This window comes from Porites lutea, chromosome 8, assembly GCF_958299795.1.
Source record: "Porites lutea chromosome 8, jaPorLute2.1, whole genome shotgun sequence".
In the NCBI taxonomy this organism is placed as follows: Eukaryota; Metazoa; Cnidaria; class Anthozoa; order Scleractinia; family Poritidae; genus Porites; species Porites lutea.
Window position 1 is genome coordinate 20347808 of NC_133208.1, and position 14945 is coordinate 20362752.

The 14945-nt window shown below is 40.3% G+C and overlaps 1 protein-coding gene across 1 annotated transcript in view; it reads left to right on the forward strand.

Moving 5' to 3' along the window:
- LOC140945613 (DNA mismatch repair protein Msh6-like) overlaps positions 1-14945 on the forward strand; it is a 39162-nt gene that overhangs the window by 390 nt on the left and 23827 nt on the right. Inside the window, exons 1-15 of the mRNA XM_073394627.1 lie at positions 1-20; positions 1440-1728; positions 2009-2111; positions 3627-3748; positions 3993-4297; positions 5082-5136; positions 5789-5827; positions 5966-6025; positions 6309-6383; positions 6926-7002; positions 7893-7951; positions 8206-8268; positions 10146-10222; positions 11753-11827; positions 12237-12308. The exon at positions 1-20 is cut by the window's left edge and continues 390 nt beyond it. Coding sequence (XP_073250728.1) covers positions 1-20; positions 1440-1728; positions 2009-2111; positions 3627-3748; positions 3993-4297; positions 5082-5136; positions 5789-5827; positions 5966-6025; positions 6309-6383; positions 6926-7002; positions 7893-7951; positions 8206-8268; positions 10146-10222; positions 11753-11827; positions 12237-12308 — 1491 coding nt within the window. The remainder of the gene's footprint in view (positions 21-1439; positions 1729-2008; positions 2112-3626; positions 3749-3992; positions 4298-5081; positions 5137-5788; positions 5828-5965; positions 6026-6308; positions 6384-6925; positions 7003-7892; positions 7952-8205; positions 8269-10145; positions 10223-11752; positions 11828-12236; positions 12309-14945) is intronic.

Here is a 14945-nt window from a genome sequence, read left to right on the forward strand (position 1 = left end):
AGAGCTTGGGTAAAGCGAAGGTAAGCGCTGGTATTTTTAATATTGAACATGCATGCTCGAGATCGATTGTATCTGATGGTATGCTAGGTTCTTAACCTGGCGACTTGGTATATAATTCATAAAACAATGAAAAGGATGCATTTGCGGTCGGATCACTATGTTTTTGTGTAATTATAATTTCTTGCCTGTACTTATGGGATTCATTTTTTAATCGATCAGCACACCACATCACTCCTTAGTAGAAAGGATCATTGTTAGTTCGCAACCCCACCCCCCTGTTGAAGATTAATAGAGTAATGTTCAGAGTGAATACGGCTAATGAAATGAATGAGGGGCACATATTAAGCTCTATTGTCTCAAATCAAGGGTAGCGAAATGAACAATTTTTGTCTTAAAAGAGGGTCAGGGCTTGGAGCCCTCAACAGTACATTAGTTATTCTCTTCCCAAACATACCTTGACTGCAGCCCGGTATACATTGTACATCTGTAATGCAGACAGTGGGCACTGTCTATTAAGAAAATGAATAAGGCCGAGTATCATCTGAAGTATTATGGAGATTGAGAAGGGTGCTATCCACCAAGGCTGTAGGCTGAGGCAGATAACCACTCCAAGATCTCCATAATTCTCTAGATGATATGAAAGCCAAATTTAATAATGATGTTGTTGTATTATTCATTAAAAATAATTCCTAGTTTAAAAGGAAGCTAAAGCATGCTTTCCTCCATCAATGTTAAGTTTATCTTCTATAGTGCATGTTTATCGGCAAGTTTAGGAGATAAAGGGTTGTTCAGTTCAGCAAATATTCTCCAAATAGCAGATGTTGTCTGTCGAGTTGTCTTCTTGCTGTCCTTGCTGTGTTTTTAGCCAATAGTTCACCTATTTTTTCCTCTTGAAGTGAAATATTCTGCCATTTTGTACTCACTACCAAAACAACTCATCCTCTCATCCTCAGGTCTTCTCAGTTAACTGTTCAATGTCTTCAATAATCTGGCAATTTTGCTGCACACTTGATGTCATTTTTCAAATATCACAAAATTCTTTCAAGTTTTGTTGGCAATAGCTGGTTTTGATGAATTATGCTTGGGATTTTAGCCAATCAGAAAAAATGGAGAAATATTTTGGAGGAAAAATGACTGCTCTTTTGGTAGTCCTGCAGACCTACCATAATTTTATGCAGTTTTACGGAGCTCTTCAGGGATAGAAGAACGACACATAGTTCCTCATTAAGGGTTGCACATTCAATTTCCCCATCCCAATGTACAGTATATTGCTTACTGCATTGAGGGTTGGATACAAATAGTACCTAACTACACCTGTATGTGAGATGGGATAAAATGACTGAAAGCAGGTAAACTGGATGTAAAAAAATCAATTAAAGGTTTTATTAAAGGAGTAAAATTCTTGTTTCAATTTGCATTTTTCAATGACTGCATTTCAGACAAATCAAGACCTTTGAGAAACAATTTAAAAATCAAGTTGTGGATCCTACAATTAAAAAGGCTGTACAACAAGCTGAAGAAGTTCTGTTACTTTCAAAAGAAGAGAGAAAAGAACTTGTCAATTGCTTGCCATCTGATGAGGAAGATTCAGAGGAAGATGGTGATCAAACTATGCAGTCAGATGATGAGAGCCCCAGCAAAGTAATACAGGGTCACAAGAGGAAAAGCAGTGGTGATATTGCAAACAAGAACAGTGATGATGATGATGATGAAGTGACAGGAAGAAAGGTGCACATTATTTAGTTTCAAAGGACAGAATAGAATGACCATTTGATTAATAAAATACTCACAATTAAGACCTTTTCACTGGGAGGACGTTTAGGTGAAGTCCAGACTCTGTAAACACAGATCTAAACACCTTTTACCGTACTGGTTTTTGTTATCGAGTAGCCCTTATTTACAGAAGTATATCCAGAAGCATAAAGGCCAGAACATGCTACGCTGACAGTATGTACTTATGTACTGAATGCATAGGATAAGTTAATGCTTTTATTGCACATTTCATTAGATTCAGCATAACAACAAGCGTCCCAGACGGAAAGCTGTAACAAAGCACAACAAAGGGAAGAAAAGAAGAGTGATAGAATCTGGATCTGAGGGAGATTCAGCTGGTAGGTCTTTATATTCAAGATGGCTATGTTATTTTAACTGTTGTGTATTCCGTGATTTATTCATTTTGATCAACGATGTTTGGCACAGTCCTGTTATGGTACAATTCTGTGAAATCTGAACAATTTATAAGCAAATTCAGGGTGCAAAGAAAATCATTTTCACAGCTTGCCATTCGGGCAAGCTAAAGCTAGCATTTACTAGCCCAGATGTCATTTCAGCTAGCCCCAAAAGCTTTTTGACAAGAAGAATTGACTTCACAGTTCTTCTGTTATTTGAATTCTTCAAAAAACATCACTTGCCCGTCGGGCAAATTAAAAACAGAATTCACTAGCCCAATAGCAAAATCCACTAGCCCCGGGCTATCGGACACTACTTTCTTTGCACGCTGAAATTTCAGGTTCAGTAACTTTGAAACCACTGAAAAAAAATCAAATGATAATTATTGTTTTTTAATGTTCAATTCTTTTGATTCCTTGAATGTGGGAGACCAATATTGTTAAATGATCATTAATGTTTAAAAGCAAAAACAAGCAAAGCAATTCAAGAATGTGTTGCCAAACCTTGGACAGACTGTTCTTAATGCACAGGATACCCTCACACTGGAGAGCCAAGCATTTACAGTCATACAACTGCCTTTTCTTTTATTAGCAATAAATATTGCTTAAATATTAATTACATGAACTTGATGATATTGCTACATGCTCTGCAACAGAAACTACTTGCAAAGTATTAAGCAATGCATGCTTGTACAAAATAATAATTTTATTTTAAAGCTCATTCCATAAATTCCAGATTTCATTTCAGGAATTGTAGCTTTTCATTTTGTACTTGATAATTATGTTTCACAGGATGCATTATTATTTGCCAAACATCAGTTATTATTTCCCAAATTGCAGTTTACCTGTTCCTTATTAAAGCACCCTTTTGTGCAATAATTGCAAAACAAAGTGGAAAGTCTAAAATTATCTTAGATTTCCTCTTTTGTTTTCTCCATTGTCTCATTTCATTTTATTCTACTGTGTGGCGTGAAATTGTTGTTGCTTCTAATTTTTGCGATTTTTGCAATTTTTCCAGCAAATCCACAGAAATACATGTAAGTTTCTGCCAACATTTTTCCCACAAAAATTCACTCCAGAATAAAATAATATTCTCTAACTTAAGGTCGCTACACATTAAAATGACTAGCAAAACTCAGTTGCTGGTTTTACATAGGGTACATATATATGTAGTATTGTCTGACGATATGTATTTCCATTGCACATACTCAATAAAATCAAAAGGTTTATCAATAATATTGGTCTGGAACTTTCTGGAAATCGCAAAAATTAATTCCCAGTCAGCAAGAAAAATTAATCTGTCCTAATTGCCAGAATTGGTTCCCACCAAATACAAAAAAATCGCCAATCTGCAAAAATAAACTCCCGCAAAAAATACCTGCGACATGGTCTCTCACTTTGATTTTGAAACTACCGGTAACTACAAACCAATCAGCATGTCTGCTTTGAACTCTTCAGATGAGTACAAACCCAATGATGATGATGATGATGACGATGAAAGTTGTAGTAGTGGAGTTGACGAAAATGAGTTAGAGGATGGTACCCATTCAGAAGAGGATATTGAAGAGGACAATGAAAAGGTGCAGTTTACTGACATGTAACTATGAAACCTCTATAGCGTCATCCGAAAAAAAAAAAAAGCACTTTATTTGAGTGTCAATGTGTTTAGCACTAAAGCACTAATTGCGGACATTATTTTTAAGTCTCCTACCGGTGACGGGACTGACTGACTTTTTATCGCTTTTTTTATCACAAAATGTATATCCAAGAAATTTTCCATCAAGATACAAAAATCTAATTTTTGTTTCCTTTTTTGACCACTAGCCCTCCTGTAAGCGCAAACGAGGCAGCACATCTACAGGTCGTCAGCAAAAGACCAAGAATCACAAGCCATCCACACCCTGTACACCTCTCACTAGGAAGGCACCAGTATTCAATACCCCATCCCCTTCGTTACTGTCTGGCTCATTAGCAAACAAGGTGTCAAGTTCAGCCAGTAAAGCTGCAGAATCTCTGGCAAGATTCCAGATGAGTTCGTCTCCAACCCCAAGTTCGAATGCAAATAATGAGGAGGGTGTTGGTACCTATACTCATGAAAGATTGGATTGGTTAAAGGAGGAGAAGAGGAAGTAATGGATTGATTGTATTTATAACCCTTTAAGCCCCAGTATCTACTTACAAATTCTCTAGACTGATCTTCAAACATTTCCTTAAAGAATTAGTTGAGAGAATTTGATAAAAGATCAAAGCATTTTCTACTACAACACTTTACTAATTTTCGAAACCTTTCTCAAGGCTGTGCTCTAAGGAAACTTGAAGGGAGTCCAGTGCCTCAACCTGTACATGGTGTAATACCTAGTGTGTTCAGCATATAATTTTTATGTCACCTGAGAGCAAAAAATGAGTTCCAAGGATAGCCGGGGTCTAGCTGCTAGAGCACTGACCTGTTTTTCACGATTAATATGTTTTTTTTCATTGTTGGAAGATAATTAATGTTTTAATTCACTCTTGGGACTTTCCATAATTCTTTCATTCCTGACACTGTACATGTAGGTTGCATTATTTTGGGGTTTTTGGTTGGTTTTTTTGGTCACTGTCTTTATTTTGAACAGTTTCAACTGAATTTCATTTTGTACTACAATTTCATTTTGTGCTGTAAGCGCAAGCCCCCATTCCACCCTCCTAGGCATATTTGAAGGCACCAAGGCAGCTGCCTCTGTAAAAAACTTTAAGCCTCTGTTTGCGCACCTTATAAACACACAGATGTGTTTTTTGGCATTGAACGATGTATGGTTTAGCCTTGGTATGCACGGCCCTGCTACCCAGTTACTATTATGTACAACTGTAAAATTAATTGTTTTAGCACTTCTTAAAATTTTCAGTAATAACAATATTCGTCTATTTTGTATATAGAGACAAGCATGGCAGACCAATGTCACATCCTGATTATGATCCACGTACCCTTCTTGTAAGTACAGCCTGTACATGAAACGTTAATGCATTTTACCATTTACTCTCTCTAATACAGACACTGTGGAGACTGGCTCTAAGTATCCTTCCTTAACTTGAGAGGGGTCCATGTTGTGGTTGAATAATATCTTGGTATAAATAAATTATTTGTTCAGTGTGCAAAGAAAGTCATGTGCGATAGCCTAGGGCTACTGCATTTTGCCATCAGCCTAGTGAATTCTGTTCTGAACTTGCCTGTTGGGCAAGTGAAATTTTTGAGTAATTAAAATTACAGAGGATCTACAATCAATTTTGCTGTTCACAAAATTCTTTGAAGCTAGTTAAAATGACTGTCAGGCTAGAACATGCTAGCTGGAGCTTGCCTGAATGGCAAGCTGTAGAACTGACTTTTTTATTGCATCCTGTTTGTTCCCTCTGTCTTAGGGTACATTGTACATGTATACTGTATTTTAGTGTAGTGTAATGTGATTGGAACAAAGGATTATGAAATAACATTAATTAAACCCGGGAGAAAATTGACCCTCAAATAAATTTGCAGTCATCAAGTTACTCAGCAAAATATCCTTTGTTTATCTGTAGTTATTTTTAAGTTGTTTAAATTATAGTCACAGCACCTAATTAATACTGTTGGGTTTTTCCTCTTTTATTAGGTTCCTCCATCATTTTTAACTTCCAAAGATGTCACACCAGTAAGTCTAATTGGCTTTACTTTACTTTGCATATTTTAACTTCTGGAATAATGACTTTAACTGGGTTAGAGTAACTGCAGAACTCTTTTTCTGTTTTTGATACATTGTTTTAAAATTATGATTGTGTTACTTTTTCAGGCAATGAAACAATGGTGGCAGTTGAAAAGTGAGAACTTTGATACAATCCTATTCTTTAAGGTTTGTAAACACAGAAAAGTGCATCTGAACTCAACCCCTACATCTAGTTTTAATGTTTTGAGTTACTGAGCTGCGAAATAGGGTTGGGACAGCTCCCTGCTCTCTACCACACCCCTCAAATAGTTCCTATTGAGCTTTAGACCTTTTCTTTAAACAGTTTGGTTTTTGATTAACATTCTGACCCTAGTAAGCATCTGGCACTCCACTGCCGCTTTTTGTATTTGAGAATTAAATGTTATCAAAAGTATCCTATTCTATGTTAATATCCATGCATTTGCATCAGGTTGGCAAATTCTATGAACTGTACAACATGGATGCCACAGTTGGTGTAAAGGAACTTGGCTTAATTTATATGAAGGTAACTTGCCTTGATGATGGTGCTGAATATAGGGATGACAGTTAATGATGACGATGATGATGATGATGATGATATCAGTGATCATGGCCGTCTTAAAATTAATGCACATGATAAATAATAATATTATTTTTGTTTTTATTTTGAAAATATACAATAACAATGAAAATATACAATAGCATCATTTAAAAACTACATTGGTCAGTGAAGGTTTACAGGTGCCTGGGATGTCCAGAGACCTCCACTTTTGGTACAGCCAGCCTCTAGATGGAGTTACAGACCAATGGCTGACTGATCAGTAGAAGGGGGAGGGTTAGGGTAAATGCAAGATAGTGACCATGTCTGCACCACCAAACTTACTGTTTGACCAACAAAAAGCAAATTTTTTAACTGCATTAAATTTCACTTAACTACATTGTAATGTTATTATAATTATTTTATCATCTTATATAAATATATTTGAATACTTGTTGACAGTTCTCAGTGATGCTTGATAACAATAAGATGATATAAACAAATTACATGTATCAATTCCTTGTTTGCAGGGTAACTTTGCCCATGCTGGTTTTCCTGAAATTGCATTTGGTCGCTATTCAGACACTCTTATCCAAAAAGGTTACAAGTGAGTTACCATTTATTTTATCCTACAATGGTCATTTTGAGTTAAAGGCATATTTTGCAAACAAGTAAAAAATTGATAACAAACGTGTACACCTACATTTCACATGTAGTTCAGTAGAAAATAGCCTCTTTTGTTGAGGTGGCTTTTTCAGGAGGAGTTACCACTTGGCTTATCTCACAACAGCCTCACTTGCTCCTGCTTCTTCCCCTACTAGAGAGCTGCTAGCAGGCTACACTAAGTACAATAGTGCTCTATTTTGTCTGATACATTATTTTCAAGATTGTTGTAGTTACTTTATACTTCAAACGATAAACTTGTAACCATCGCAAAGAATCCACTTAGAGTTGAGCCTGCGATCAGCTTAAAACTAGTAACTAATTGGCAGTAGATAACCACAAAAAAACATGCAACCTCTTTGGCTCGACACCTGAGCAAGTGATGTGGTCATGTGATACTGGTCAGCAGATGCCCTGTTTTGACAGCTTTCAATTGACCATGGCATGGATGTGCAATATCAGGTTGCGGGCTCCCACATGCTAGAAAGTGCGAGATTTTACATTGGTATCCCTATGTTGCGGACAGACAGAGGCACATACAGTCAGGTGACTACCAAACTTTCTCAGATGTATAGATAACCACATTTTCTCAGCCATGGGGCCCTGCTTGCATGTACACGGAGCTCCACTAATAGAAATTGTATTGAGTTTCTCTCCTAAATTATTCCAAAATTGCCATTACAAAGGTTCTCACAACACGAGATGCTTGTCTCTAGAGATGAGAGATTTGTCTCTAGAGACGAGATGAGTAACTTACACCTGTACATGTGCTTTCGAGTGGTACTGTAATCTACAGCTGAAGTACTATTGTAATGATTTTGTGTTTTTTTATAGGGTAGCAAGAGTGGAGCAAACTGAAACACCAGAAATGATGAAAGAGAGATGCAGAAAAAGTATTGCATCTATTAGCTGTTCATTTTGTTCTTTTACAGTGTATTCATTTTAATTTATTATTTAAACTCTACATTTAACTAATTTAATGAAGTAAAAGTTAAAACTACCAAAGAGGCAATGAGTAGTGTTGAATAATACTTGTAGGTCATAAGATTAAGTGTATTTTATGTAAAATAATCCATGTTGTCTTTGTTGTCTGCAGCTATGATAGTTACTGAAAATTCTTTGGTTCATTATTATTTATATTTTACAGCCCATTCAACCTCCAGGGCTGATCAGGTTGTTAAGAGGGAAATATGTTCAATAATAACAAAAGGTAAGATCTCAGTTTTTTGTATCAGTAATAATCTCAGGCAAGACTTGCTCTGCAACTGTCACAAATTCATGGAAATAATATACAGCTGTAATAACCCTAATAAGTCACTCAAGTCACCCTAGTAACCCTAGTCACTCAAGTCACCCTAGTCACCCAAGTCACCCAGTCACCCGAGTCACCCAGTCACCCTAGTCACCCAAGTGACCCAAGTCACCCCAGTCACTTAAGTCACCCAAGTCACCCCAGTCACTTAAGTCACCCTAGTCACCCAAGTGGCCCAAGTCACCCCAGTCACCCAAGTCACCCTAGTCAGTCCAGTCACCCTAGTCACTCCAGTCACCCAAGTCACCCTAGTCACCCTAGTCACCCTAGTCACCCTAGTCACTCCAGTCACCCAAGTTACCCAAGTCACCCTAGTCACTCCAGTCACCGAAGTAAACCTAGTCACCCAAGTCACCCCAGTCACTTAAGTCACCCTAGTCACCCTAGTCACCCTGGTCACCCAAGTGGCCCAAGTCACTTCAGTCACCCAAGTCACCCTAGTTACCCTAGTAACCCAAGTCACCCTAGTCACTCCAGTCACCCAAGTCACCCTAGTCACCCAAGTCACCCTAGTCACCCAAGTCACCCAAGTCACCCTAGTCACTCCAGTCACCCAAGTCACCCTAGTCACTCCAGTCAGCCAAGTCGCCCTAGTCACCCTAGTCACCCAAGTCACCCTAGTCACTCCAGTCACCCAAGTTACCAGTCAACCAAGTCACTCTAGTCACTCCAGTCACCCAAGTCACCCTAGTCACCCAAGTCACCCAAGTCACCCTAGTCACTCCAGTCACCCAAGTCACCCTAGTCACTCCAGTCACCCAAGTCACCCTAGTCACCCTAGTCACCCTAGTCACCCTAGTCACCCAAGTCACCCTAGTCACTCCAGTCACCCAAGTTACCCAGTCAACCAAGTCACTCTAGTTACTCAAGTCACCCTAGTCACCCAACTCACCCTTATCAACCACGTCACCCAAGTCACTCTAGTTACCCTATTCACCCTAGACATCCTATTCATCCAAGTCAACCTACTCACCATAGTCTCCTAAGTTCCTAAGTAAACTCAGTTACCCTAGTAACCCTAGTCACCCAAGTCACTCCAGTCACCCAAGTCACCCTAGTCACCCAAGTCACCCAAGTCACCCAAGTCACCCTAGTCACTCCAGTCACCCGAGTCATCCTAGTCACCCAAGTCACCCTAGTCACCCAAATCTCTATAGTCACCCTAGATAGCCTAGTCACCCTAGATAGCCTAGTCACCCAAGTCACTCTAATCACCCCAGTCACTCCAGTCACCCAACCGACTCAAGTCGACCTAGTCACCCTAGTCATCCGAGTCATGCAGATTTAATCAAATCAGATTAAATCAGATTAAGTCACCCCAGTCACCCTAATCACCCTACCCAACCAAGTTACCTTAGTCACTCTAATCACCCGGTTCAACCAAGTCACCCCTTGTCACCCTTGTCACGAAGTTAACCAAATCACCCTAGTCACTAAAGTCATTCTAGTCACCCACTTCACCCAAGTCACTTAAGTCACCCTGGTCACCCAAGTCGCCCTAGTCACCCTATTCACCCATGTCATCCTAGTCTCACCAGTCACCCAAGTTATCCTAGTCAACTTAGTGAACTTAGTCACCCAAATCACCCATGTCACCCTTGTTACCCAGGTCACTCTAGTTACCCTAGTCACCCTCCCCACCCTATTCACCTAGTTACCCTAGTCACCCACTCTTTTTTTTTTTGGAAAATTTATACCCTTTTATGTTAATGCATGCAAGTTTTTGACAACTACTTCCTTCTTTTGTAAGTTGAAATAATTTTGTTTATTTGCAGGAACAAAGACATACAGTTTTCTAGATGGAGATTGTACAGAAAGTGAAGCTGCATACCTTTTGGCCATTTCTGAAAAGGTAATATTGATTTCCACTTAGCTGTGATGGGCTGTTATTACATAGTAGGAGTAGGAGTCAAGTGAGCTCTGAAACTATGAAGTTAAGGGTGCACAGTACAGCATTAATATGTTTTGTACAAAGCTGACTTAGTTTGTCAGATCCTGTTGTGCATATAAAACTCAGGGCTCGACGTTGCGACCTGTGGGGTCGCCAATGCGACCAGCTTTTACGCATTGGCGACTAAATTTTCACGCCTGGTCGCCAACCTGGCCCCCAAGATAGGAGACTTTTTTCCTTGGGAAAACGTACACTAATGATGATTTGTTATCCTTTACAAAGTTAAAAAACTAACGGATAGTTAACGGTTTTTCTAATGCTCTAACCTTTTCCCCAAACGCTAATTTAACGGTTTGTTTAAACGTTTTAATGATTTGCCTAAACGCTTTAACGATTTCTTCCAACACTCTAACGAATTGTTCTTATGATCTAACAGTTGGTCCGTCTAACGTTTGACTTTTACTTGAAAGAGGATTGTGAAAATCACAAGTGATGAATTCGACAAAAGTCTTTTCGACTTTCGGGCAAATCGATCGCAATTCTCAACAGATCGTCCCGTGTTTCTGCGGGAATCACTTTTAGCGCATCGATTTAAAACAGTTTCTTTGTGTCGAACATGTATCTCGATTTGCGGACTCGATAGCAGAATAGTCTGATAAAAGCTTAAGCTAATCGAGAATGAACGGCGCTAATTTCTCGAGCTTCTTGTTCTAAACAACTTTATGCAAATTTCTGTTGAGCATGACAACCGAAGTAAAAGCTCTGCCGTATTTTATTGACTTCTAATGAAGTGCCGTTGAACTCATGCTGTTTGTCTAACAGACTTCTCGCGAATTCAACTTCTTTGCCCAAAAACTTTAGCGACGTTTCCTCTTTCTGGAGACTTCCGATCACATACTACACAACCGCGAAATAGATCAAGTTTCCCTGATGTTCATTTCTGAACATGCAAATACATGGGACGCAAAACAAATTTTGCAGATTTTGTTCTTTAATAACACAAATAATCTTTTTTGTGATTCCTATAGTTTGTTTATCTAAATGTGTATTCCATTGCTTGAATACCTGTTGGAGCGGGAGATTTAAGCTTGAGTGCGGGTTCATTTTCCCGAACACCGGCTGGTAATCAAGCCTCGAGCGAAAACCGTTCGAAAGAAACTTCAAAGGAAGTCTACAGCATTCTTTTTCTGTTAAGGCTAAGTAAAAGATGTTAAGTTTATTGTATTTCATTAGTTCTTAAATTTAATTTTTGGCGAATAGAAGACTTGTTCTGGCGACCAAAAATGAAAACTAGGGGGCCAGCTGGCCCTAAGATTTTTTTCTGAAAGTCGAGCACTGATTAACTGTTCTCTCACTCCATTTAAGATTTTTAATTCCTTATAGTAAGTTACTAGAAAGCATCAGGCGATGCTATAGCACAGCCCAGTGCAGTATTTTCTGATGGCATGCAGATGGCATGCAACAGTTTATTAATTTGAATTATTGTATTAGGGATCTGACGATGTCTCAGGAGGAGAGAGTCTTTATGGTGTCTGCTTTGTGGATACATCCATCGGAAAGTTCCATGTAAGTACAAAAAAATGCACTTTATTTGTCAATGAGTGTCAATGTATTTAGCACAAAAGTAGTAATTGGGAACACTATTTTAACGTCTCCAACTGGAGACCCAGCCGCCATTTTATGTAGTCATCCGAGCCATGCAAAGGTCTACCCGGTTGCAGGGCAAAGGCATTGCCGTCATGTTTCAGTTATTTTTAGACCTTGAGTATTGTCTGGCCCCGAGAAAAGAACCCATGACCCCCCGCCCAAGCTCTGCAGTCAAACACTCTACTGACTGAGCTAATCCAATCAATTAAGTCAATTGTGTTTTTACGATAGGGCTTGCAAACTTGTTATCTGTTGGTATCGAGGGGTTTTACGTAAACTGTTAATATGATAGTAGACCACTATGCATTGAATTTTTTTTTCTTTGAAGATTGGTCAGTTTCAAGATGATCGTCAGTCTTCTCGCCTTAGGACTCTGGTTGCTCATTACACCCCAGTTCAGGTGTGACTTGATTTGTTGATTTAGTGGGTTTTACATGACACCGGGGCGACTTTCGTGCTGGTGCGAGTTGACTCCAGTTCCCTCTCATGGCTCTACATTTGTTTACATGATACCACCACAAAATGTCCTTCTGGCATGAGTCACCCCGGCGTGAGTTCACCCCGGTGGTTGTACTGTTGTAATTTCACTCCAGTACAAAATCTCACAACGGTGTAACAATTATTACCGGTGTATTAAGCCGGACAAGAAGACGAAGTGAATTGAGCAACTTCAAGATGGCGGTTCAACAACAACTCTTTTAATCCATGAAAGCGAGGCTAATACGTCACGACTTACAATATCTCAATGTTAACCAATGCTAACCAATATTGTCACATCCTCCCCTTTTTTTTTTTTGATAATGGCAAAACTAAACAATGATACTGCAAAACTAAGCTTATTAAACAAAGAATATACTGAAAGTGCAGTGTGTTATTTTCTGAACTACTGTTCTAAAGTCTCAGTTCCTGGAAATCGGTGTTACGGAAGAAAAATAAAATGATAACGATTAAGTCTTAACATAGTCTTGGAATCTAACGGGCTCTTTGATGACACGTCCTGAGCGAGTACGCACAGGTGATGATTGCTTGGTGGACTTTGCTTCCAGGTGGCCCTTCTGGCTGTTCGCAGCTTGTGTGTTTAGCAATCCGGTATCTGGACTCTGTTGGGGTCCAGGTAGTGGATCTGGTGCAGGTAGTGTATCTGGTACTGGTACAGGAGGGCTCTTGACCAGGTGCTGCCTATTGCGTCTATAGGTGGACCCGTGTGACTGGATTTCGTAGGACCTCTCATCTAATCGCTTTGTCACTTTACCCTTGTCCCAATCATGTTTGCCGAGCACGAATGGCTTCATTCTGACAGTGTCGCCAACATTCAGGGCTGGAAGATCATGGGCTAACCGGTTGTAATAACACTGCTGCCTCTTTTGGTTTAACTGGAGTTGTTCCATCTCATAGAGATTTGGTGGGTTTCTGGGTTCCAGGAGTGATCTTGTGGATGGTAGCAGACTTCTTGTCCTTCTTCCCAGAAGACGCTGTGCTGGGCTACTAGCAACACCTTGAGTTGGTGTGTTCCGGATATTGAGTAGAGCCAGGTACTGGTCTTCTCCTGACTTTGATGTCTTGCGTAACATTCTTTTCGCAGTTTTCACAGCCGATTCAACCTTTCCGTTTGCTTTGCTGTGGTACGGTGATGTGGTAGTGTGTTCAATGCCCCATTTCTTTGTAAAAGACTTGAATTCGCTGGATGTAAACTGGGGACCATTATCTGTGACCAGTTGCCTGGAGATACCATACCGCGCCAGGTGTGACTTCAACTTTTTGATCACAGTTGATGACTTGGTGTTGGTGAGTGGATCCAACTCCCAGAAGTTAGACTTGTAGCAGACGGTGACGAGGTACTCTTTGTCATGATAAGTGAAGAGGTCTGCTCCAATTTTCTCCCATGCTCCTTCAGGGACTTCATGAGACATAAGCGTCTCTTTGCAAGGTGTCAGTTCATTCTCTCTGCATGTCTCACAGGTGCGAATCCACGCTTTTAATTCCTTGTTCATTCCTGGCCAATAGACATGTTCCCTTGCGCGGCGCAGGCAGGCTTCAATTCCTTGGTGTCCGCTATGGATGTCTTTCTTGACTGCTGCTCGCATTCCTTTAGGTATCACAAGTCGCTCGCCGCGGAATATCAAGCCGTCTGTAACTGCAAGTTCATCCCTGACACTGAAGTAGGGGGTAACGAGGGGTGGTAGTGATTTCTCGTCTGCTGGCCAACCTTCTTGTATTATGCATTTCAGCTGTTGAAGAGAGGTATCGTCACTGGTGTGCTGGCGGATCTCATGAATCTTCTCTTCAGGCATGATCAGATAGGAGAGGGCATTTATGGTCTCGAACTCTTCTTGTCCACAATCAGAGGTTCTCGGCAGGTGAGCTCTGCTGAGCGTGTCGGCTAGGTACATTTCTTTACCATTTAGGTATCTAACTTCGATGTCATATGCCAGGGCGCGCATTAACATTCCCTGTAAGCGCTTAGGAGCTCTGTCCAGGGGCTTCTTCACGATGCTTGCAAGTGGTTTATGATCTGAATACACAGTCACAGGACGACCAAACGTGTACTGGTGCCATTTTTCTAGGGAAAACACAATCGCGAGCATCTCCTTCTCTATGGTGGCATATCTGACTTCTGCTTCACTCAAAGCCCGGCTGGCGTATGCTAGTGGCTGGCCGTCTTGAAGGAGGGCGGCTCCCAGCCCCTGTCCACTAGCATCACATTGGATCGTTAGGCTTTTACTTGGATCAAAGTAGGCTAGTACAGGTGCTTGTGTCAGCAAGCGCTTCATCTCTTTAAAAGCTTTCTCGTGCACAGCATCCCACGTCCACTCAGAGGTGGGGCGGGCTAGGTCATAGATTGGACGCATCACATCAGACAGGTTTGGAACAAATTTAGACAGGTAATTCACAGTTCCTCTTAGTCTTTCCACTGCTGCTTTGTCTTGAGGAGGTGCCATGTTTTGGACTGCTTCAACTTTGGAGGGGTCTGGCTTGAGGCCATCACTGGTCAACACGTGGCCCGTGAACGGGATCTCGTTGAGACCAAAACGACACT